The sequence below is a fragment of the Hylobates moloch genome, unplaced genomic scaffold, assembly GCF_009828535.3.
Source record: "Hylobates moloch isolate HMO894 unplaced genomic scaffold, HMol_V3 SCAFFOLD_15, whole genome shotgun sequence".
NCBI lineage: Eukaryota > Metazoa > Chordata > Mammalia > Primates > Hylobatidae > Hylobates > Hylobates moloch.
The window spans coordinates 97,454,471-97,478,176 of record NW_026652290.1 but is presented as its reverse complement, the minus strand read 5'-3'; the positions used below and the strand labels follow the sequence as shown (position 1 = coordinate 97,478,176).

The window sequence follows — 23,706 nt, the reverse complement described above, 5'->3', positions numbered from 1 at the left end:
ATCCCCCACCCTGGTGCCCGGCCAGTGGCCTGCACACAGTAGGTACTCCATTAATGCTGAATGACTCGACGGATAAAAGGAGAACCTCTCTATCCAGAACAGAAATGAGATGTCGGGTGAGAGTGGGTGCTCTGAAAACAGCACCGCTGGCTGGCTGCTGGCCCCACGCTGGCCTGGACCACCCAGGTACCAGGAAGTGGCTCTGCAGGTCCCAAGAACATGCTCTGGGGCTCCTCCTTCCCCCTCGCCTCTGAGGTCAGCTAGGAGGGCGGGGGCCAGGGGAGCTGCGTGGCCAAGGCTGTCTAGGCTGGGGAACAGCTATGCCTCCCGACGCCCAGCCCTGCCCAGCAGGAACCAACGGGGTGTGGAGAGGGTGCTCGTCATCAGACCTGGAGGGTCCGTCCATCCACCTTCGTCATTCAACGTGTATTGAGTGCCTTTTGTGTGCCAGGCCCTGGGCAGGGTGGTAGGGACTCAGCATTTTGGGAGGTCAAGGCGGGTGGATCAGGAGTTCCAGACCAGCCTGGCCAAAATGATGAAATCCCACTCAGGTGGCTGGGGGGACTTCCTGGAGGAGGCGACGCGCCTCACCTGCAGGATGATGATGAGGAGGAAGTACAGGTTGGACACTCGGTGGAACTGCTCGTACAGGTTCAGCGGCAGGAACGAGAAGAAGCTGTACTTGGCCGTGCGGACGACGTTGGTCTGGAACGAGAGCCGCGAGCCGCCTGGCAGGGGATGCCATCCAGGCCAGGGGATGGGGGTGCCCGAGGCCAGACCTGCCCCACTTGGCCTTGCCCAGCATCCTCTGGGCTATGGGACACCTCATTAAGCACCTACTGAGCCAGCAGTTACTGAGCACCTGCTGAATGCAAGGCCTCAGGGCAGCATTTACTGAGCACCTGCTGAATACAAGGCCTCAGGGCAGCATTTACTGAGCACCTGCGGAATGCAAGCCCTCAGGGCAGCATTTACTGAGCACCTGCGGAATGCAAGCCCTCAGGGCAGCATTTACTGAGCACCTGCTGAATGCAAGGCCTCAGGGCAGCATTTACTGAGCACCTGCTGAATGCAAGGCCTCAGGGCAGCATTTACTGAGCACCTGCGGAATGCAAGGCCTCAGGGCAGCATTTACTGAGCACCTGCTGAATGCAAGGCCTCAGGGCAGCATTTACTGAGCACCCGCTCAGTAATGCAAAAGCCTGCAGCCAGCATTAATTGAGCTTCTACTGAGTGCAAAGACTCATTGAGCTGTGACCAAAGCAAGACACCCAAGAGGATTTCAGGTAGGGCCCCGATGGACACATTGTACTTTCAGGTTGGGTATTAACTGACCCTCACGTGCACTGGGACAGGGCAAATGACATGCACAGAACTCTTGTGCCAAACCAGTGATTTGGTTAGGACAGGCGCTTTGGTCCTCGAGAGGAAAATAAAAATGTCGGCCGGACATGGTGGCTCACCCCTGTAATCCCAGCATTTTGGGAGGTCGAGGCGGGTGGATCAGGAGTTCCAGACCAGCCTGGCCAAAATGATGAAATCCCATCTCTACTAAAGATGCAAAAAATTAGCCGGGTGTGGCGGTAGGTGGCTGTAATCCCAGCTACTCGGGAGTCTCAGGCAGGAGAATCGCTTGAACCCGGGAGGCAGAGGTTGCAGTGAGCCGAGATCTCGCCACTGCACTCCAGCCTGGGCGACACAGCGAGATTCCATCTCAAAACAGAAGAAAGAAAAAAGAGGCCGGGCGCAGTGGCTCACACCTGTAATCCCAGCACTTTGGGAGGCCGAGGTGGGTGGATCACCTGAGGTCAGGAGTTCGAGACCAGCCTGGCCAACATGATGAAACTTCGTCTCTACTAAAAATACAAAAATTAGCCAGGCGTGGTTGTGCACGCCTGTAATCCCAGCTACTTGGGAAGCTGAGGCAGGAGAATTGCTTGAGCCCCAGAGGTGGAGGCTGCAGTGGGCAGAGATCTCGCCACTGCACTCCAGCCTGGTCGACAGAGGGAGACTCTGTCTCAGAAAAAAAGAGAAAAAGAAAAAAGAAAACTATCGAGCAAATACAAGCAGAGGCAGGACTCAGGAGGTGCAAAAAATAGATTCCCCAGGGGTACCAGGCAGCTCCTCTGGGGGCCGGGGAGGTGCGGGAGGGGCCGCCCACCTTGTATTTCTTCCTCCGCCAGCACAGGAACACCTTCTCCTTGAACTGTGCGTTGTAGGCGCGGTTGTTGGCCTGGACCTCCCAAGTGAATGCTGCAGCGAGACAGCCGGGCGTCGCTGGAGATTGAGGCCCAGGACAAACACCCCTAATGACTGCCTGCAGGAGGGCTAATGGGGCCCGCGGGACCCAGGCGCCGGGGAGGCCCGAGATGTCGGAGCCGGTAAACAGACAGTCGGGCAGTGGGCGCCACCTGGGGACCTACCAGAACCCTGCCCACAGTTGGCGCCGGCACAAGTGGATTCCGAGAGTGGCCACCCGCGCCCCCCGGCCACAGGCCAGTCCTGAGACGCAGAGAACAGGCCCTGGGAGACCCATTCAGGCCTATACATTTTTTTTTTTTTTTTTTTGAGACGGAGTCTTGCTCTGTCGCCCAGGCTGGAGTGCAGTGGCGCAATCTCGGTTCACTGCAAGCTCCACCTCCTGGGTTCACGCCATTCTCCTGCCTCAGCCTCCTGAGCAGCTGGGGCTACAGGTGCCCGCCACCACGCCCGGCTAATTTTTTGTATTTTTTAGTAGACATGGGGTTTCACTGTGTTAGCCAGGATGGTCTCGATCTCCTGACCTCGTGATCCACCGCCTTGGCCTCCCAAAGTGCTGGGATTACAGACATGAGCCACCGTGCCTGGCCCAGGCCTATACATTTTACAGAGGGGGGGTAAACTGAGGCTCGGTGATGGGCTCTCGGGTGTCCAAGGCCATACATCCAGCTGGCGGCCCAGATCTTTCTGGGCATGCAGCCCCCAAATCCTGAGCCAAATCCCCCAAACCCAGTCAGTACTGGGGTTGGAGACTACTAGAAACCAAATGAGAATCCTAGGCAAGGCCTGACGTGCAGGTCTGGGGGGCCCCAGCCTGTCTCAGCCTCAGCCTCAGCCCTGCACTTTTTTTTTTTTTTTTTGAGATGGAGACTCGCTCTATCACCCAGGCTGGAGTGCAGTAGCACAATCTGAGCTCACTGCAACCTCCACCTCCTGGGTTCAAGTGATTCTCCTGTCTCAGCCTCCCCAGTAGCTGTAATTACAGGCATGCGCCACCACACCCAGCTAATTTTCGTATATTTAGTAGAAACGGGGTTTCTCCATGTTGCCCAGGCTTTCGAACCCCTGACCTCAAGTGATCCACCCGCCTCAGCCTCCCAAAGTGCTGGGATTATAGGCGAGACCCACCACGGCCTTGCCAGCCCTGAACTTCGTAGTCCCTCCCACCTGCACCGCCCCCTCTGCCCAGGATCAGCACCTGAGTTCCTGTCCTCATCTTGGAGATCTTCTCTCTGGCTGAGGCTGCCCATGCTGGTTGGGCTGTGGGAGAGAGGGGCCCCGGGTCACAGCAGTGGCCCCAGCCCTTGCTGGGCACCACTCCGTCTTCAAGGAGCTCACAGCCTAAGGGCCAGCCCTCTCAAATGCTACCTCCCACACTCATCTGCAGCCTCCCCTCCAGGCTCTGAATGTCCAGCCATAGGCTGTGTGTCTTGCCTTGGACACCCTGAGACCCAGGGGACCCCAAGATGATCCTCAAACCTGCAAAAGCCCATCTGCCAGTGTCCCCCACCAGCCACCCTGGTCACCTCCCACCAGTACAGCCTAGAAGGACTCTACCGCCAGCCACGCCAGCCTCCGGCCACTGCTCCCCACACCTCGCTTTTCCTGGAAGGACCATTCTCACCTCCTCCTGGTTTCGCTGACGGCCTCCTGCCCCTCTCCCCATGTGGCACCAGCTTAGGGGCTCAGTCGTCTGTTCACTGACTGAATGGGACCCCCGGGCTATATGTTATATCTCAAAACACAGCATGAGGGTCAGGCATGGCCACCCGCCTCCTCACCCCTCCGGCTGGGCAGCAAACTCTGATGGGGGCAATGCAGGCAGACGGCACATCGTCGGAAGATCCTGGAATCTTCTCCATTAGCAGGTTCAGGAATGTGGGTCTAGCTCTAGCCCTGCACCAGCGGCCCTGGTTTGGCCCCCTGTGAGGCAAACCACCCCTAGACGCCAGCAATTGGCCCCCCACCTGCCAGCTCTCTAGCAGCGCCCTCTCCGCCAAGCCCCTGCCCCTGTGTTCCGGCCGCCGGGTGCACCCGTCCTCACCCTTCCAGTCTCTGTTCATACTTCCCAGCCCGGACAGCCTGGGCCTTGTGCCTCCTCTGGGGTGCCCCTCTGCCTGGGGAGTCCCCCATCCCAGCTCTGATCACCTTCTCACCTCCGCGGATGCTAGCAGGACCTGAGCCTTCCTGAGTCACGTCTGAGTCACCCGTGTCCCCAGGTCCTGGTGGGGCAGGGCTTGGCTCAGGGCCAGCTCTGGTGCTCCTGGGAGTCTGAGCGGAGCCAGTGACCATTCACCACATGAGGAAAAGGGAGGTTCAGGGCCAAGAGGGGTTTAGGCTGTGGGACGGGGGAGAGGTGGGGGAGACCCCCGTGGGGGCAGACTGGGGGTTGGAGAGTTGGAGAGAATGCTCAATGGCCAGAATCCACACAAAGTGTATCTGGGGGCAGAAACAGACACGGACACAGCGCTGGCTTCCTGCCCCCTCACTAACCGGGACGCCCCATTACTCGGAAGCCCCCCACCCCGTCTTCCCGCAGCCGCAGAGGCACAGGACCGCCCTGGACAGGGCTCCAGAGTCCAGGGCTGTCTGCACCCGCCCCGGGGCCCCGACCGCGCGAACCTCTAGGGGCGCCCTCTCCACCCCCGCCACCACGACCCCAGCTCTCAGCCCGGGTGGAGCCCAGAGAGCGTGCGCGGGCTCCCGGGGACGCACAGCAGTGGGAGCACCCGCCGCTCACCTGCGCAGGACAGACAGGGAGGGGCAGGCCGCGGGCGTCCAGGGCGGCGGACGTGGTGGAACCGTTAGCCCGGTGCCAACGGTCCTGAAACGGGTGACGGGGTCTCGGGGCGGGGCCTCGGGGCCCGGCCAAGGCGAAGGTGGAGCCAGTTCGGAGCCCGGAAGGGGACCGAGGGCGGGGCCTGGAGGGGTGGGTGGGGCCAAGGCGAAGAAGGGGCGGGGCCTCGAGGGTGGGGTCGAGCGGAGCATGGCCGAGCAGGATCGGGGCCAGGCCTCAGGGACGTGGTCACGGCAGAAGGGCGGGCCGAGCAGAGCCTCGCAGAACAGGCCAGGATAGAAGACGCTCGGGAGCGGTGCCTGGGTCTGGGGAGGGGCCGGGACTTTGGGGAAGGGGCTAGAAGGAAGGCGAGGCCAAGCGGGGTCTCGCTGAGCAGAGTCAGAGTAGGGGCGGGGCCAAGACTCAGGGGCTTGGCCAAAGCGGGAGGCGGGGTTGAGCACGGCCTTGCGGAGCAGTGTTATGGTAGGGGCGGGGGCTGCAGGCGGGGCCGTTACAAAGGAGGAAGGCGGGGCCGAACGGGGGTGTCGCTGAGCAGAGTCAGCGTAGGGGCGGGGCCAGGACCCGGGGCTTGGCCAAAGAAGGAGGCGGGGCCGCGCAGAGCAGGGTTTAGGTAGGGGCGGGGCCAGGATCCAGGGGCGTGGCCAAAGAGGGAGGCGGGGTTGAGCAAGGCCTTGCAAAGCAGGCTCAAGGTAGGGGCGGGGCTAGGATCGGGGGCGTGACAAAGGAGGAAGGCGGGGCCGCGCAGAGCAGCGTCAGGGTAGGAGGGCGCTCAGGTTGGGTCCAGGACAGAAGGCAGGGCCTTGGGAGGGCCTTAGGGAGCAGTGCCAGTGCAGGGGCGGAGCCTGAAAGGGAAGAGGGTGTCAGGGCACGGTCGGGCCGGGCTTGGTCAGGGAGCAGAAAGAACTTGCACCGCAGGGCGGGATTGGAAGGGTTCTTGTGAAGGTGGGCCTGGGTCAGGCTGGAATGGGCCTTGCAGACCTGACGGGGCTGAGGCTGGTGGGGCCAGCGTGGCAGAGAGCAGGAGGAAGGACCACAGGTAACGGCCGGTGTCTAAGTCGTGTCTGATCCGTGTCCCGGGTTCGTTCATTCATCCCATACACGTTCAACGAGTGCAGATGCAGGGCTGAGCACCAGGCTGGGGAGAGGCGGTTATAGCCATTGAGACCACTCTAAGGCCAGGAGGAAGCCCGCAGGGTTCTGTCCAGCAGGTGGCAAGGGTTCAGGGATCCTTAATGAAGAAGTGTCAGGGGTGAGTTCAGCGACAAGGCTAGGGCGGGTCCAGGCCAGAGATAGGTCCTGGAGCCAGGGTCAGAAAGTGTGTGCGGAGGGGCTGCTGAAGATGAAATGCCCCCAAGAGTGAGGCTACCTGGGGTGAGGGCCCAAAGGGAGAGGCAAACATGGGTGGAGGGGGATAGGGAGGCCACCTCCCCCATCGAAGTGGCAACCACCTGAGGGCTCTCGGTGATCACAAACCCTCTTTCTTTGGAAGCCCAAACTGGAAGACTGCTTGGCCCTGGAGGCTGCCAAGGAACCTCTCTTTTTTTAGAGACAGAGTTTCACTGTGTCACCTGGGCTGGAGTGCAGTGGTGTGATCAGAGCTCACTGCAGCCTCCACCTCCTGGGCTCAAGCGATCCTCCTGCCTCAGCCGCCAGAGTAGCTGGGACCACAAGCAGGCAGGCAGGCCACTGTGTTTAACTTCTCTCCTTTCATTCCTTCAACACTTCCCCTGCGCTTGCTTGCTCAGTGGTTATGAAAAAGAGCCGGGGCTGGGGGTTTGAACACACCGTTCTCATAAACTGTACAAGAGACCTGGTTGGGTGCAGCTGTGAGGACCAGATTCCCCCACCCCAGCCTTCGCAGGGGGCACCATCTGGGGGCAGGAGCTTGCCCAGGGCACTTGGGCAAAGGCCCTGAAGCCTCCAGTGGCAACAGGTGGCTTCACAAGCTGAAGGGAGTCCCTGGGGGCTGAAGCCAGGGCAGGTCAGCCTTGGGACCCCCCGTGGGCTGTGTCCTGAGGCACCAGGTGCGTTCTGGGAAGGGGGAGGCTGACATCACATGGGAATGCACAGAAACAGCGAATACACACCTGCGCCATTTATTTAGAACACAGAGCCGGGCACAGTGGCTCACGCCTGTAATCCCAACACTTTGGGAGGCCGAGGCAGGTGGATCACTTGACGTCAGGAGTTCAAGACCAGCTTGGCCAACGTGGTGAAACCCCATCTCTACTAAAAATACAAAATTAGCCAGGTGTGATGGCACGGCCACAATCCCAGCTACTCAGCAGACAGAGGTTGCAGCAAGCTGAGATTGGGTGACAAAGCGTGACTGTGTCTCAAAAATAAAGAAAACTCCTTTACAGAAGAGGTGGGGAGAGTCACCTAGTCACAGGAACAGCCCTCGAGGGTGGAGGGCCCTGGAGGGATGCAGAACTCAGAACCGGGAAGGTAACCCTTCTACCTCTGCAGCCTTGGGATGGAGTCCTCTGGGGAGGGCCCCCACGTCCTCATCCCGGGCCCTGCGCCCTTGGCCTTGCCCTTCAGCAGAAGCCTGAGACCAGGGTGGCAGGAAACCCCCTCCAGGCAACCTGCCCCCAGCTGCTGGGTCCTGTCCCACGAGGCTCGTCACTTTTTCTACTTGAGGTCAATAAAAAGTGGGGCCCAAACACCCCTGGGCCTCCCATTCCCAAGTGGGGTCCTGATGCAACCAAGGTTGCCTGAGATGTCTGTGCACCACACGATGTGTGGCATTTCCTGGTAAGGGCCGGAACAGCTTTTCGTGTCTGCACTCCATCCTTTGACGGGCAACACGCAGCAGCTCCCAGTCTCTTTAACCCCCTCTCACCACCTGTGTGCAGTCCCTATCTCTGGGCAAGGCAGAGAGGGATGCCAGCTCTGTGCACAGGGCCCAGCTCCACACAGGACTGGAGACACCACCCACTGTCCAAGAGGCACTAGAAGCTACAGGATGGTGGCCCATGATCTGGGGCTGGAACTGGGACCCCACAGCAGGTGTGGCCCAGCCCTGGGGGAGCCAGCACTGGGTGAGCTTTTGTGAGGGAAAGTTTCACTGCTGTTTTCTCTGCGTTGATGGGAAGAGAATCAGTCCTGGCTGCAGGGACAGTGGCCTCCCTGGGGCACATGCAGAGGGCTCACCAAGTACCAAGACCAAGACCACCACAAAATCTAAAATCCATACAAACATTTATTCTGTCCCTGCCTGGAGGTGAGGGGGAAGGGGGTCTGGAGAGCCCCGCAGAGGAGGACGGGGCTCTGGCGGGAAGACAGTGTCCGGAGGCCAGTGGGCTCCCTCCGGACGACGGACCCTGGGGCTGAGGGGCCGGCCGGGTTCTCAGAGGTCACGGAGTGCAGGGGTCGGGCGGCGAGTGGTGGAAGCCGGCGCCCCAAAAACAGGCCAGCCCCTGGAGCACAGAGGCCGGTCCAGCCCACGCTGGGCTGAGTGCGGCCCTGGCCCCCACTGGGGTCTGTCCCACTCCCACCCCCCAGGAGGGAAGGCAGCAGGCCCGCTCTTCCCGGTGGGAAAGATGCTGTGCAAGTCATCAGGTTTAAATTAAAAATAATAAAAATAACAATACAAAATAAAAAAAGACTGTCTCAAACAAACCCGGGACAAGCCCGCCCCTCGACCCATGTGAGGAGCAGAGGTGCCGGCCACCACCTGGGGAGGAAGGCCTGGCAGGAGGGGCAGGAGGGGCTGCGGGCCGGGTGGGGGCGGACTCTGTCCTGGTCTCCGTCAGCAGCAGTTTCTAGAGACGCCAGAGGGCTGGGGGGCAGAGGGTGGGGACGGGCGGAGGGGTGCGGCAGGACGTGAGCAGGGGTGGGCTGGGCGTTCTCTGGCCACCAGCTCCTCCCACTGCTCTGGGCTGCCTCGGCCAGGTGGACGGGTTACCAGAGATTTATTGCACTGTTTTGGAAGAGGCCTGGGGCTAAGGACCAGTGGGGCGGCAGGAGAGGCGGGTGGGAGGCGGGCAGGCGTCATCGCTTGGTCTTGGCGTCTTCTCGAACCTTCCAGATCACCAGGTGCATGCAGGCGCCGGCGTCCTCGCTGGAACTGTGCCCATCCACTGCGGGGCAGATGCGGTGAGCACGTGGCCCCTGCGCAGGGACGGCCCCAGGGCAGGCACCGGCACTCACCATTGTCCTGGATGATCTGTCTGAGGTAGTCGGCCATGAGGTTCCGCAGGGACCGCTTGTAGGGGAGGCCCAGGCGGTGGGGGAAGAGCACAGACGTGTCCACCACGGTGCTGTGGATGACCTGCGGGCAGCGGCAGAGGTCAGCGCACGTGGGGCCTGCGCAGGTCCTGCTGGAGAACCGCGCGGGACCCGGGCCGGCAGGGCACCTTCAGGGCCAGGAGGTCGCTCTCCAGGCTGTGTCCAATGAGGATGGTGTCAGCGCTGAACATGCTCAGCAGAACGGCCTGGACGTCACGCAGCGTGACGCTTGTGTCAGCAAGGTCAGCCTCCGTCACCCCCGAAAACCTGGGGGAGCGGGCAGGAGGGGCACCAGGGCTCAGCCTGGAAGCACTGGCTGGTGGGGCGGGGAGGGTGGGTCCCTGGGGAGAGGCAGCGGGGAGGGCTCCCAGCTCCCGGAGGGCACTGGCCACACCTGGTGTTGTAGTCCACGATCTCGTTGTCGGGCTTCACGAAGGTGTCATAAACCACATGCACGTCCGTGTCGACCACCGTGACGCGCGTCAGCTCCAGGCCATACGTGGTGTAGGACTGCGGGTGAGGGATGTGCCTCAGATGTGCTCCAGGCACCGGCCTCCCTCCCTCCCCTCCCCTGCCCCCTTTCGGGTCTCCAGAACGCCGCAAGGCAGAGGCAGTGGCCAGAGACTCTGTGGGACTTCTAGGAGACGCCAAGTGGGGTGTCACCTCAGCAACCCCCTTTCCCAAAGCCCTCCTGCCTCCCATTCACAGGCAGAGCCAGGGCCCAGTGCCCGGTGCGCTTGGCTCTGCTGGGAAGTATGGGGTGTTGGTCCAGGGCAGGAGCCACAGGCACCGGTGCTGCGAGAGAAACCCTGAGCACTGGCCGGTGAGCCAGGCCCAGATGGGGCCATATGGGGCAGCTGCACCAGGCCAGGTCCTCCCGCATCCTAAACCGGAGGCTGGGCAGAGAACGGCCTCACCATCTCGCAGTCCAGGGCGTAGATCCCCGGGTGGGCGTCTCCTGAGAGCTCTTTCTCAAAGGTCTTCACGAAGCCCTCAAGGCGCTCCTTCCGGCCATCCTGCACATGTTGCTGGGGGGTGGAGAAGGCAGGTGAGGGCGGCTTCGGGGTGCAGTGGGGGCGGGGGTGGCAGCAGCACATCTCTGAGCCCTTCGGGACCATCCTATCCATCCATCACGCCCATTCACTGGTTGGGACCCTGGTGAGCAGGTGGGGAAGGGGGCTTGCCAAGAAGACAAAGGGAGGACGGCTTCCCAGGATGGGAAGTGGCCAGGGACAGGGCCTGGGGCCTACGGGTGCTACGTTCTCTGGGTAACACAAGAAAGGCTGCCCGGGGGCCCAGACCCTGAGCCCAGGACTGTGTCCCGAGACCCCACACCAACGACGGGGAGGCAGAAGTCTGTTGAGAACAGGCAGAGGGGACCAGGACGCCAGGGCTCACCTTTGCGACCTGGCAGCCGACAGAGCCGGCGGCAGCTGAGCAGCACATGTACTGGGTCTCCCAGCCTCCGGCCACTGTAGGGGACACAGACACACAGTCAGGGCCCGGCCAGGCCCACTCCACAGTCCCCAGGGCACTGACCACCTGCATCTGCCGAGCCCTACTAGGGAGTGAGGACTGAGGACGGGAGGCCTCAGCCTCTTGGCAGAGCTGGAAGCAGACCAGGCTCCGGCAATAGTCTGGCAGCCAAGACGCCCAGGCCTGGATCCAGGGAAACCAACGCACTCTGCAGAGGCCTCTCGGGCAGCGCTGCCTCGGGCAGGACCCTCCAGGTACCCCCGAGGTGATGGCTTTAGGGGCCGCCACAAGGCTGTGCAAGGCTGGCCATGTGTCCTGAGCAAGGCTGCGTGGTTGCCTGGGGGATTGAAAGGAACAACCAGGCCAAGGGTGGGACAAGCCCCTCCGCTCCTGGGGCCAGCAGCCTCCACATTTCCATGGACCAAGGGCACAGGAAGGCAGGGACACAGGGCCTTTCAGGTGGTGGCATTTGAACGCTGTCATGGGAAAGCTCGTCTTACTTTTGCATAAAGAACAGGTGGAGAGAAAATGAGGCCAAGGGCTAGTCCCGGCTCTGCCAGGGATGGTGCAGCCCAGGGACCCTGGGTGGGATGGAGGGCCTGGGTAAGGCCTTACCCCGGTTCCGGCGCAGCCGTCCCCAGTGGTAGTAACACTCCTCATCCCGGACGCAGCGGCCTGAAGAGGACACGAGGTACTCGGTGCCACAGCGGCAGCAGGTCCTGCAGGAAGCTGTGGGTGGGGACCCGGGTGGAAGCTGAGGCTCACGCTGGGGCCCGCGTGCGCGGCCTTGCCCACGTCCTGCACCTGCCCGCCTAGGCCATCGCAGGCCAGAGACTCACAGTCCTTGGGCCTCTTCTCCTCAGCTGTGAAGATGATTGCGCCCCCGGGCCGCTCTGGGTGCGGGAAGGGGTAGCCGTTCTCCTTGAGCTGGTCCTGGGTAAGCAGGTACTCCCTGAGGCGGCTGTACAGGGCAGCCCCTGTGGACAGGCACGGTGGTCAGCCCCTGCCTGGGACGGCCCACGGGGCGGTGGACACCACCGGGAAAGGCGGCTGGGCCGGCAGGGGCCCACAAAGCACCACGGCAGAGCAGGGGCGGGGCCCTACCTTTCAGGTCCTCCACCCGGGGGCTGCTTGGACGGCTGAGCGAGAAGCTGGTCTTGGCGGCCAGCCTGCCTCCCAGCACCACCTCGTGGGACACAACCCTGCGGCCGCTGGTCTCTGGAAGGGGCGGGGGGGACGAGGGTGTTAACTAGCTGGCTCAGACCCCCGCCCCGCCTGCTCTCCCACCCACCCTGCCCTCCTCAGACCTCTGCCTCAACTCCCCCTTCCTGGGACAGCGCCCCACTGACCCCGGGTTCCAGCCTGACCCGAACAGGAGAGGCAGACATGTGGTGGGCCGGGGACGCAGGGCAGCCCCCAGCTCTGCAGGCCCCAGAGCTGCACAGAGGCCCCACGGCCGAAGTCTTCGTCCCCTCCCCTAAAGCGAAGGGAGAAGGGCTGGGAGAACAGCACGGGGGATCTAATGGCTTTCGAGGGCTTTGAGCCTCCATGGGCCACCCAGCCTGCGACGCCAACCCCGGGCCCCTCCGAGTGCTAATGGAGGCGGGGACAGGGGTGGGGGCCGGTGAGAGCTTAATGCAGCCTGGAGAGGCTGCAATGAAACGCCCAGGTCTCCGCTTTCTTCCTCCGCAGAGCTTAATGCATGGAGCTCGCCCAGCCCTGGGCCTCCTGCTTTGAAGAGGCTGCGGCGGCTCCATTAGCAGGTGGCCCCTCGGCTCGGCTCAGAGACCCGACTCAGCAGAGGAAGGTAGCTGACAGAGAGGACGCCAGGGCCAGGCCCGTCCTACACAGAAGCCTGGGAACCAGGCAGCAGGCAGCCCCCTCACAGCACCCGCGCTTTCCTTTTGTCTGAGACTGTGGCTGAGCTCAGGGCCGTGAAGGTCCCAGCGAGGGTCCCAGCCCAGCTGCCACCCCAAGAGCAACCCTGAGCCTCCCCCACCCACAGGGACTCACTGCTGAGGCCGGGCACGGCGCTGGGGGCCAGGCCCCTGAGCTTCTTGAGGGTGTTCACGGCCACATTCAGGTAGATGTTCTTGCTGGGGCTGCGGTCATAGGCCACCTTCTCCTCGTTCAGTGCCTGGGGGACACGTGGTGCCCAGCTGAGGCCATGCCTGCCTGGTGCCGGGGAGCCCCAGTGGTGGGGTCGCCATGGGGTCGGGGACTTGCATCTCTCCCAGGCAGCTCCGGGTCGCAGCTGCGGCTGAGAGGCCGGGGGATGTCTGGGGACCACCCTGGACCCCTAGTCCCCACCCGGCCGGCCAGACAGGAACTCCAGGACCTCACCTTCTCTATGGCCTCCTGGTTGGAGGTACAGAACTTGAGACACTCCTCGATGAACAGGTTGAGATAGCGCTGGCGGATGACAGTGGGGACTTTGCCCCCAAACTCTTTGGGGATAATGGGTTTCTTTAAACTCTAGAGGGAAGGCAAAAGCAGCCGTGGGTGAGGGCCTCTGCAAGGCCTCCAGCGGGAAACGCAGACGTGATGAGGCCATGACCGTGGCTGGAGGCAACAGTGAGGTGCGCTGTGACAGATCAGCCTGGCTCCAGTAGGGACAGACACTCCAAGGCAAGACAGGAGCGGCAGGGGAAACTGAGGGCAGGGGGAACTAAGGGCGTGGGAAACTGAGGCCATGGGGGCACATGGGAACTTGCTGTACTTTCTGCTCAATTTTCCTAGAAACCTAAAGTTGTTCAAAAAACATAAAGTCTATTAATTAAAAACAAAATAAGGCCAGGTGTGGTGGCTCACGCCTATAATCCCAGCACTTTGGGAGGCTGAGGCAGGAGGATCACTTGAGGCCAAGAGTTCAAGATCAGCCTGGACAACATGGCAAAACCCTGTCTCTACAAAATAAAAAACAAAATTATTAGCTGGGGTGTGATGACACCAGTTTGTGGTCCCAGCTACTCAGGAGGCTGAGGTGGAAGGATCGCTTGAGCCCAGGAGGTCGAGGCTGCAGTGAGCCATGATTGCGCCCCTGCACTCTAGCCTGGGCAACAGAGACCCTGTCTCTAAAGAAAAAAAAAAAAAAAAAAACCAACCGACAAAAAAACAAGACAAACAAAAAACTACCAGGGTGGTCGGGCGCGGTGGCTCACGCCTGTAATCCCAGCACTTTGGGAGGCCGAGGCGGGTGAATCACGAGGTCAGAAGATCGAGACCATCCTGGCTAACACAGTGAAACCCCGTCTCTACTAAAAACACAAAAACTTAGCCAGGCGTAGTGGCGGGCACCTGTAGTCCCAGCTACTCAGGAGGCTGAGGCCGGAGAATGGCGTGAACCCAGGAGGCAGAGCGTGCAGTGAGCCGAGATCGCACCACTGCACTCCAGCCTGAGGGACAAAGCAAGACTCCTGTCTCAAAAACAAACAAACAAACAAACAAACAAAAACCACCAGGGCATGGGGAGGGAAGGTGAAGGCTGTACTGCAGTGTGGAGCACGAAGGCCCACAGGGCAGGGGCGAGGCTGGCCCTCTGCAGGTCCCATGTGGCCAGAAGGGGCTGGGCCATCATGAGGCCGGGCCTCAGGGCGTGGTCTTGGGGGTGGTGGTCCTGGCCGAGATGGGAGGGGCTACCTGTAAGGATGGACTGTGGGCGATTCGCTTAGGGGTGATGGTGGTGGTAGTCTTGGACGCCATCCCCGACAATGTGCGTGTTTTCAGCTGCTGGCCGCCCGGCTCGGGGCCGTTGGAGGGCTGGCTGCCGCTGGCCACAAGGGTCCTCTTGACACCTGTGGGGGCTGGCAGGGCACAGGGGGTGTGGGCGCAGGGTGAGTGGCTGCCCATCACCACGTGGCGGAGCACCAGGCAGCCGCGGCCGCTCAGCGCCAGCAGCACGTGCATCTCTGCGTGCAGGGGGCCAGGCCGGGGCGAGGGGTGAGGGCTGCGCAATGACATCAGGCTCTAGCTGCCTTCAGGGAAGTCCATCGAGGCTGAGGACACAGGTCAGGCTGTGGAGGCCGCTCAGGCCAAGTCACCGGTGGGGCAGTCCAGGCCTCTGCCACGTGTTCTGACCCCAAGCCCAAGGCATCGATGTCTGAGGGAAAGGCCCTGGCTCCCGGACAGAGGACCGGAGGGGTCTGGGTGCCCCCAACCTGCTCATTGTGACTAGCGGCTAGCCCTGCCCTGCGGCCTCTTGTGTTCTGCCTCGCCCTTTGATGAAGTCACAAACCAGAGGGAGGCGGCCAGGCCTGCAGGGGCTGTTTTGGAGGGCTGGCCATGCGGGCAGCTGCAACCTGGGCATGTATGTCTGTGTGGCGGGGGGGGCTTCTGGACTGGGGGCTCGGCACCGACCCAGGAAGGGGAGCTGTGAGCGGGGACATCTGGCCCTAGTCTCAGAGCAACATCCCTCGAAATGCCATCTGGCCCCGGAAGGTGCAAGGGAGGCAGGCTGAGTCTGCTCATGCTACCGTGGGCCGCCCAGGAAGGAAGCAGGCTGCCCGCCAGGCTGGCATGCGCCTTTTGCAGTGGAGGGTTTACTCTTCAGGAACAGACAGAGACCCTCCAGGCTCCCTCGGCCGCACGCTGGGGGCGAGCACAGGCAGCCACAGGTGTCTTCCAAGCCAGATGAGCCCGCCCTGCAGCACTGCCAGCACTTGGGACGCCAGACTCTCTTCAGGCGGCGGGCCCCGAGGGCGCTGCGACAGCTCAGCACCCACTACAGATCAGCGACAGGACAACCCCAGTGCAGAGACACAGATGGGAAGCGTGTGGGGGTCCTGGCATAGGCCCAATTCAATGATTTCCCCTCCCTGGGGCTAAGGTCTCAGCCGTGAAGGGCTCTAGGGAGGGGAGGTCAGAGTGGCCTGGAGAGCTCTCCCTAAGGAGGGGCCTCAGTCCAGGTCCAGCACGGGAGGGCCGTGGGGTCCGTGGGATCTGCAGGGGAATCGCCGGGGCTGGCCCTAAGGCTCTCCGGCCAGCGCCAGGGAGGCAGGGGCTCCAAACCAGCAGGCTGCTCAGGGTGGTCCTCAGACAGCAGCCATGCCCTCCCAGGGAGCTTGCCAGACACACAGACCTTTCCCAGCCTCCAGACCAGAACCTGCATTTTTTTAGGAGCTTTCTGGGGCACCCTCATCTGTGACCTGCCTCCAGGGACACTTTCTCACTCTACAGACAACACTGATGTGAAGACGCACGAGACAGAACAACCCCCCATGAAGGGTCCTGTCCACCCACCACTGAGGCCTGGCCCGACTTTCTACAAGACTGCTGGGGGGAAGTGCCTGTCGGAGTAAAGGAAACAGCCCCACTCCTGGGCAGACAGTGCTCATTTCCATCAGAGGCCATGCCCCCCACTCACACGCCAGGCAGAAAGCCACACCTGCAGGAGCCTGCTCCCCACCCAATGCCAGGCACCCCGACATGGCTCCCCATTCCCTGGAACCACAGGCTCAGGCCCTGGCTCAGCCCAGTCCCCAGCAGGCTGCTGGACTCCTAGTAACCCCAAGCTGGGCCAGGGAAGGAAGGTGCTGGGCCAGGGAAGGAAGGTGCTGGGTCAGGGAAGGAAGGTGCTGGGTCAGGGAAGGAAGGTGCTGGGCCAGGCCTCTTGCACCCCTCAACAGTCCCCATTTCACAGGCAGGCTGAGGGCCCCAAGGAGGGGGCCCAAGGTCACCCCATGAGCAAGCACCATGTGGTTCGGGTGAGCTCAGAGACCTCAGGGTGCCACTCTCCTGCCCACATGCCCACGGCTCCCCGGCACAGGCCTCCTGGGCCAGGACTCACCTGCAGCCAGGCGGGGGTTGGGGATGTGGGCGATCCTCCTCTTCTCGCCAGGGGCGGAAATGTGGACGGAGGGCGACTTCTCCGCCAGCCTGGGGGGGGCCTGCAGCAAGCTCGCCGATGCCCTCTGCGCCTGCTGGGCCCGCAGGTAGCACACCTCCTGCGCCGTCGGGGGTCGGGCCGGGGGCACCGCGGGACTCCTCCTCGGGGGCTCCGCCTGTGTTACCACAAATGCTAAGGCCTGGCAGCACAGCGGGGGCACCTGGAGCAGGCGGCCCCGGGCAGGCTTGGGAGAGCGTGGCTGGAACTCGGGGGCCGGAGGCACCACCTCCCTGGCTGCCTTCTGAGCTGCTGGGCACACAGGGGGGAAGCAGCACGGGGCAGTGGTCCTCAATGCCATGTGGCTCCAGGCTCCCCACTCCCAGTGTCTCCCGGTGCCCAGGCTGTGTCCTCAGCCCTGATAAGGCACGGGTGGGCAAGACTACCCTGATCAGACTGGCACTGCAATCCAATCCCACTATGCCTAATCTTCCTCAAAGCCCCTCCTCTGGGGAGTCTCTGGGACTGGATCAACTGGGACTCTCCTGGCTGCTGACCCCGGGGCCAGGCTCTCTGCTTTTCCCGTACTACCTCGCCACATCTGCACAGTGGCCTGACAAGTACTACTGTCTCCGGGCTACAGAGGACACCGGGGCTCAGAGCTGGACAACTGGCCCAGGCCCAGGCCGCACACGGCACAGCAGGCAGTCTGCTGCACTCTGCGGGAGGTCACCCTGGGGCTGCTGACCTGCTCTGGCCCCCGCCCCAGCACCGTGGGCAATCTAACAGGAAGGGGCAGGGGCCAGTTCTCTCTGGGACTCGGGCAGTGTCAAAGATAAGGTGTCTTCAAAAAGCTCATGGAAAACGTGCGTTGTGACGAAACTTGCATGGCTTTCAAGTTTTTTGCCCCAAAATAAACTGATACTAACTTGTCATAACATGTCTGAACCAGACGGAGTTTGAGGCACTAAAAAAAAGTAAGACATCAGTTAGAACAGAGCCCCAGTCAGAGCGACAGGAGTTCTGCTAAAATTGAAGCAAATGTTAAGCATCAAATTTATGGTGAAACTTGGGTGGAAGAACGAACGGGGAAGTCACTGATGCTTTACAAAAAGCATCACAAATCCACAGGAACAACGTCCCAAAGAAATCAGAAGTTTATGAACGGATAACTCACTTTATTTTATTTATTCATCTATCTTTTTGAGACAGAGTCTTGCCTTGTCGCCCAGGCTAGAGCACAATGGCATGATCGTGGCTCACTGAATCCTCCGCCTCCCGGGTTCAAGCAATTCTCCTGCCTCAGCCTCCCGAGTAGCTGGAATTACAGGTGCGTGCCACCGCGCCCAGCTAATATTTTTTTTTTTCTGGTTTTTTTTTTTTTTTTTTTTTAGTAGAGACGTGGTTTCACAGTGTTAGCCAGGATGGTCTCGATCTCCTGACCTCGTGATACGCCCGCCTCGGCCTCCCAAAGTGCTGGGATTACAGGCTTGGGCCACCGCGCCCGGCCTCCGGCTAATTTTTTGAATCTTTAGTAGAGACGGGGTTTCACCATGTTGGCCAGGCTGGTCTCGAACTCCTGACCTCGTGATCCACCCACCTCTGGGCACAGTGGCTCACGCCTGTAATCCCAGCATTTTGGGAGGCCGAGGTAGGCGGATCACAAGACCAGCCTGGCCAACATGGTGAAACCCCGTCCCTACTAAAGATACAAAAATTAGCCTGGTGTGGTGGTGGGCACCTGTAATCCCAGGTACTCGGGAGGCTGAGGCAGGAAAATCACTTAAGCCCGGGAGGCGGAGGTTGCAGTGAGCGGAGATCGTGCCACTGTACTCCAGACTGGGTAACAGAGCCAGACTCTGTCACAAAAAAAAAACAAAAAAAACCACACAAACAAACAAAAATAACGGAGGGATGCAGCTGGGTGCAGTGGCTCACACCTGTAATCCCAACACTGGGAAGCTGAGGCAGGAGGATCACTTGAGGTCAGGAGTTGGAAGACCAGCCTGGGTGACAAAACAAGACGCCCCTTTTTTTATAATTTTTTTTTTTTTTGAGACAGAGTCTTGCTCTGTCACCCAGGCTGGAGTGCAGTGGAGCAATCTTGGCTCATTGTAACCTCTGCCTCCTGAGTTCAAGTGATTCTCCTGCCTCAGCCTCCCTAGTAGCTGGTATTACAGGCACCCGCCACCACGCCCAGCTAATTTTTGTATTTTTAGTACAGACGGGGTTTTGCCATGCTGGCCAGGCTGGTCTCGAACTCCTGACCTCAGGTGATCCACCCGCCTTGGCCTCCCAAAGTGCTGGGATTACAGGCGTGAGCCACCGAGCCAGGCCAACCTCGTCCTTAAAAAAAAAAAAAAAAGGCTCCTGCTGGCCTGGCCTCTGTGGACCTTACCTCCTGGCCTTGCTTGGAAAGGTGGGAGATCCTCCTCTTCTGCCCGGGGAACAGAGTGGTCAGACCCGAAAGCCCCTTCTCCTCACTCTTCTCTTCCTTGGGGGGCTAAGACACATGTCCGTCCGTCAGCACAGGACGGCCCTCGCTGCCAACGCCAACACACCCCAACTTCAAACTGCCCCCCGCAAGTGGGGAATGGAACAGTCCAACCCCCAGGCACAGCAGCTGAGGGCTCAGGGTCACCAGTCCAGGGCTCAGGGCCAACAGTCCCTGGGCTTTGTGTGGGTGCAGTCGGGGGGGTGGGGAGGTGGGCAGGTGTCACACGTTCTGCAGATGCCCAAGGCTACCTCTCCTGTGCACCCAGGGCCCTGGCTTGGAGACCCCAGGGCTGCAGAATGAAAGCACACTGGGAAAGCAAGGCCACCTTGGGCCGCACCAGCTGCTGTGCGGGCTGAGCACCTGAGCTCAGTCTGTGTGGAGTGAGCTCCCCCTGGTGGCCAATGTGGGGACACGGGGCCAGGAGACCCAGGGGTCCAGGGCTGGCCCAGGAGAGCAAGAGCTCTCCCCACGCTGGGGGTAGGGAGGAGGGAGGGGAGGAGAGAGGGGCAGGAGGGGATGAGGAGCGGGCGAGGAGAGGAGACAGAGGAGCTGGAAGAGAAAAGACAGAGATGGGGGAAGGGAGGAGGGGAGAAGAGAGGGGGAAGGGAGGAAAGGGAAGGGGAGGGGAGAGGGGCTAGAAGGGTGTGCCGGAGGTGGGTTCCCGGGTTGGGTAGGTGGGCCAATATCCCCCTTCCAGTCAGTGGGAACAGACTGTGTGCACGTGACCACAGGAGCCTGGCTGGTGGCCACGGGCCAGTGACCTCTGGGTGGGTGAGGGGCAACAGGGCCGCCCGGGCGCTCCTGAGTTCCTGAGATTTCAAGGGGCTCAGGGGCCAGCACTGAGGAGCTGCCTCCACCCCATGCCTCCGAGCCAACTGGAAACCACTCCAGATAGAACGTCCCTCACCAGGCCCTCGGCTCTGCCTCCGCCCGAGCCCAGCCCGAGCCCCCGCGCCCTCACCTGCCGGGCCAGCCGGCCTCTGTCCTCCGTCTTGACGCTGGTGGACTCGTTGAAGATGCGCAGGCACTCCTCCATGGGGTCGGAGTCAAAGTCCACCTCCTTCTCCAAGGCCGAGTAGTCCACATCCGCCCCCGCACTGGAGGACGATGAGGAGGAGGAGGAGGAGGAGAAGGAGGATGGGGCGGGGGAGGGGGGCGGGGCGGCCTTGAGCCGCTTGGGCGGCCCCTGCGCCTCCGGGAAGCCCAGGCTGGAGTCGGAGTCGGAGTCGGAGTCCGAGCTAAGGCTGGGGAGGGCAGAGGGCCCCACGCTTGGCACCCCCGGCCCCGCGGCCTCGTCCTCACTCTCGTCCCCAAAGAGGTCGGCGTGGCTCAGGGCCCGCTTCTGCAGCTTGGGGGCGTCCTGGGAGGCGCCCTCGTCCAGTGAGCGGGCTTTCCGCTGCACCAGCCTCCCCGATGGGGCCTTGGTGCTCTTCCTGTCGGGGAGCTGGAGGGGGCGGGGTGGGCCTCTGCCGGCCGCTGGTCGGGAGTCCTCACTTGTGGGGCTCGGCCGCCGCGCTGGCCGGTCAGGCCTCCCTTTCCCTGAGCTGGCCACAGGAGTGGCCGAAGATGGCTTCTTCTTGGTCCCTTCCGGCCGCTCTGCCTTGCGCCGGGGGCTGCTGGCCTGCGGGCCCTTCTTGTCCGCACGGGGCTTCTCTGCAGGCCGCCCTCGGCCCTTGTGCTTGGTCTTGTCCTTCCTCTGGGCCCCGTCTTTGCAGCTGGGGGCAGGTGGGGCCCCACTTTTTTTCTTCTTGGGTTTTCCCTCCTTGGGGCAGCCCCCATCCTGTGAGGACTGGACCTGGGCTGGGGAGGCGGGCTTGGCTGGGGGCGGCTGGAGGTCCCCCACATCGCACTGCACGGCCGTCTCCTTGGTCTCCCGCAGGCCGCCCCCCTCGGCCTCCAGGCCCTCTTTGGAGGGTGGCTGCCCAGTGGCCTTGCTCTCAGGGTCGGCCCTGGCCTTGGGGGTGCTGGCCGTGGTGGGTTCATTACCTGGGACCGTGGCGGCCTCATCTTCTGAGTCTGAGAACCTTGCATCGCAACTGCCAAAGGGATCACAGAGCTTCTTGGGAGCAGGTGTGTAGGGCTCGCTGCCGCGGGAGCCCCGGGGCCGCTTGGTGGCCCGCTCATCCCGGGAGCTGGCCCTGCTGAGGTGCCGGGCCGAGTAGTTGGAGAGAGGGTCATACTCCAGGTCTGTGGGTGGCCTGGAGTTGTCCACCACGTACTTGCCACTGGGAACGGGGCGGCTGTGCCGCCGGGGCTGGCTCACAGCCTTGGGGACGTATTCCAGGGCACTGCCACCCCCTCCACCTCTGCCCTGACCCCTGTCCAGGGACACCAGCGAGTACTTGCTGCCCGGCTCGGCAGGGGCGGCCAGTGGGGTGGGCTGGTAGCCGGCATCAGGGCTTAACAGGCCGTGGCTGCCGGGGCTGTAGTCGAAGGCCAGTGGGAAGGCATCCTCGTCCAGGCCCACCGTGGGGCTGGCGTTCGGGCCGCGGGGTGCCAGGGCGGGGGCCTCGGCGGAGCGGTGCTCACGGGCGGTCTCCAGCAGCTCCCGGTAGCGCCGCTGCTCCAGCTCCACCTCACTGCGCACGGCCTCGATGGCCTGGTTGACCAGCTCCAACTCCAGCACATCCGGGCGCGGCTCCTCCCCCAGGTCCAGGGTGCCATTCTCCCTCTGCGCAGGGGGCTTGGGCAGCTCAGGGTTGTAGGGGTCGTAACCCAGCCCTGAAGGGAACAGACAGCACAGCTGTGACCAGCCTGCCAGAGAGGATCCCGCAGCGTGGGGGCAGCTCCGGCCTCAAACTGCAGGGAAGGGAAGAGACCCGCCTCCGAAACCCACCGCGCACTGGCACCCGCCAAGGCTCTGGAGTGCCCAGCTGGGTACAGGCCATGGCGCCTTCTCAGGCCCTGTGCCGGGCCCCGCCCTGCCCTGACCAATGGACGCTCGACGGGCCTGGGCTGCGTGACACACAGCTCCATGGGTCCTGGAGGCTCCCTCACACGGCTCAGTGAATGAGCACAATGACCATGGCGGAGTGGACACTCGACAGGCTGGAACTCCCCGGGGCAGGCAGGTGTGGAGCTCCCAGCATTCAGAGTGCTGGGCTGAGGCAGGCCTGGGCTGGGCCGACAACCACAGCCTGACGGTGGACACAGGAGAGCCCTTCCTCGGCCAACACGGCCCCACCCAGCCAGCAGTGTGCCTGCGGTGGTGTGGTAGCGTGTGCCTGTGGTGTGGCTGTGGTGTACCTGTGGTGTGGCGGCAGTGTGCCTGCGGTGTGCCTGCGGTGTGGCTGTGGTGTGCCTGCGGTGTGGCGGCGGTGTGGCGGCAGTGTGCCTGCGGTGTGCCTGCGGTGTGGCTGCGGTGTGGCTGCGGTGTGGCTGTGGTGTGCCTGTGGTGTGGCTGTGGTGTGGCTGTGGTGTGCCTGTGGTGTGGCTGTGGTGTGCCTGTGGTGTGGCTGTGGTGTGGCTGTGGTGTGGCTGTGGTGTGGCTGTGGTGTGCCTGTGGTGTGGCTGTGGTGTGCCTGTAGTGTGGCGGCAGTGTGCCTGCAGTGGCGTGGTGGCATGTGCCTGTGGTGTGCCTGTGGTGTGCCTGTGGTGTGGCTGTGGTGTGGCTGTGGTGTGCCTGTGGTGTGGCTGTGGTGTGCCTGCGGTGTGGCTGTGGTGTGGCTGCGGTGTGCCTGCGGTGTGGCTGTGGTGTGCCTGTGGTGTGGCTGTGGTGTGCCTGCGGTGTGGCGGCCATGTGCCATGTGTCCGGCGGGGGTGAGCTCAGGGCTCTGTCCCACGGGCTTTCCTGCCTATAGGAACATTCACTGGGCTATACCTGTCCTGCAGAAACAGAGGTCACAGAAGTGGCCATGGCTGAGCAGTGCCAGGGGGATGGGGACATGCCCAGTTGATGGGCCACCCTGCAAAATCCACAGTAAGATTTTTTTTTCTTTTTTGAGACAGTCTGTCTGCCACCCAAGCTGGAGTGTAGTGGTGCAACCTTGGCTCACCGCAGCCTCTATCTCCCGAATTCAAGCAACTCTCCTGCCTCAGCCTCCCAAGTAGCTGGGATTACAGGCATGCGCCATCACACCCAGCTAATTTTTGTATTTTTAGTAGATAGAGTTTCACTATGTTGGCCAGTCTTGAACTCCTGACCTCAAGTGATCGATCCACTGCACCTGGCCTACTTTAAATAATTTTTTTAATTTTAAAATTTTTTGTAGCTGGGCGCGGTGGCTCACGTCTGTAATCCCAACATTTTGGGAGGCCAAGGCGGGCGGATCACCTGAGGTCGGGAGTTCGAGACCAACCATACCAACATGGAGAAACCCCATCTCTACTAAAAATACAAAAGTAGCCGGGTGTGGTGGCGTGCGCCTGTAATCCCAGCTACTCAGGAGGCTGAGGCAGGAGAATCGCTTGAACCTGGGAGGCAGAGGTTTCGGTGAGCCGAGATCACACCATTGCACTCCAGCCTGGGCGACAAGAGTGAAACCCTTGTAGAGGTGGGGGTCTCACCATGTCAGCCAGGCTGGCTTTGAACTCCTAGACTCAAGCAATCCTCCCACCTCAGCCTCCAAGATAGCTGGGACTATAGCCAGAGCTGCTGTGCCTGGCTTGAAGCACACAGCTGAA

General features: G+C 61.9%; 3 protein-coding genes across 4 annotated transcripts in view; 1 reads left to right on the top strand and 2 right to left on the bottom strand.

Annotated features, from left to right (window-relative positions):
- Positions 1 to 7,233, bottom strand: part of ATP8B3 (ATPase phospholipid transporting 8B3) — a 31,796-nt gene extending 24,563 nt beyond the window's left edge. Inside the window, exons 1-6 of the mRNA XM_058428135.1 lie at positions 7,144 to 7,233; positions 5,000 to 6,191; positions 4,304 to 4,698; positions 3,458 to 3,519; positions 2,162 to 2,253; positions 592 to 705 (exon numbers count right to left, since the gene is read on the bottom strand). Of these exons, the coding sequence (XP_058284118.1) occupies positions 592 to 705; positions 2,162 to 2,253; positions 3,458 to 3,519; positions 4,304 to 4,551 (516 nt within the window). The 5' untranslated portion in view covers positions 4,552 to 4,698; positions 5,000 to 6,191; positions 7,144 to 7,233. The remainder of the gene's footprint in view (positions 1 to 591; positions 706 to 2,161; positions 2,254 to 3,457; positions 3,520 to 4,303; positions 4,699 to 4,999; positions 6,192 to 7,143) is intronic.
- The window catches only part of ADAT3 (adenosine deaminase tRNA specific 3), a 147,278-nt gene that overhangs the window by 37,084 nt on the left and 86,488 nt on the right, over positions 1 to 23,706 (top strand). The gene's annotated exons all lie outside the window — the stretch shown is intronic.
- Positions 8,957 to 23,706, bottom strand: part of REXO1 (RNA exonuclease 1 homolog) — a 32,486-nt gene continuing 17,736 nt past the window's right edge. The window contains exons 2-16 of one of the 2 annotated variants that reach the window (XM_032176719.2): positions 20,045 to 21,804; positions 18,985 to 19,089; positions 16,551 to 16,764; positions 14,405 to 14,568; positions 13,109 to 13,240; positions 12,779 to 12,902; positions 11,870 to 11,983; positions 11,605 to 11,742; positions 11,381 to 11,494; positions 10,688 to 10,761; positions 10,207 to 10,317; positions 9,684 to 9,799; positions 9,418 to 9,556; positions 9,212 to 9,332; positions 8,957 to 9,141 (exon numbers count right to left, since the gene is read on the bottom strand). In XM_032176719.2, the coding sequence (XP_032032610.1) occupies positions 9,053 to 9,141; positions 9,212 to 9,332; positions 9,418 to 9,556; positions 9,684 to 9,799; positions 10,207 to 10,317; positions 10,688 to 10,761; positions 11,381 to 11,494; positions 11,605 to 11,742; positions 11,870 to 11,983; positions 12,779 to 12,902; positions 13,109 to 13,240; positions 14,405 to 14,568; positions 16,551 to 16,764; positions 18,985 to 19,089; positions 20,045 to 21,804 (3,515 nt within the window). In that variant the 3' untranslated portion in view covers positions 8,957 to 9,052. The remainder of the gene's footprint in view (positions 9,142 to 9,211; positions 9,333 to 9,417; positions 9,557 to 9,683; positions 9,800 to 10,206; positions 10,318 to 10,687; positions 10,762 to 11,380; positions 11,495 to 11,604; positions 11,743 to 11,869; positions 11,984 to 12,778; positions 12,903 to 13,108; positions 13,241 to 14,404; positions 14,569 to 16,550; positions 16,765 to 18,984; positions 19,090 to 20,044; positions 21,805 to 23,706) is intronic. The other variant, XM_058428247.1, reaches the window with a different exon arrangement.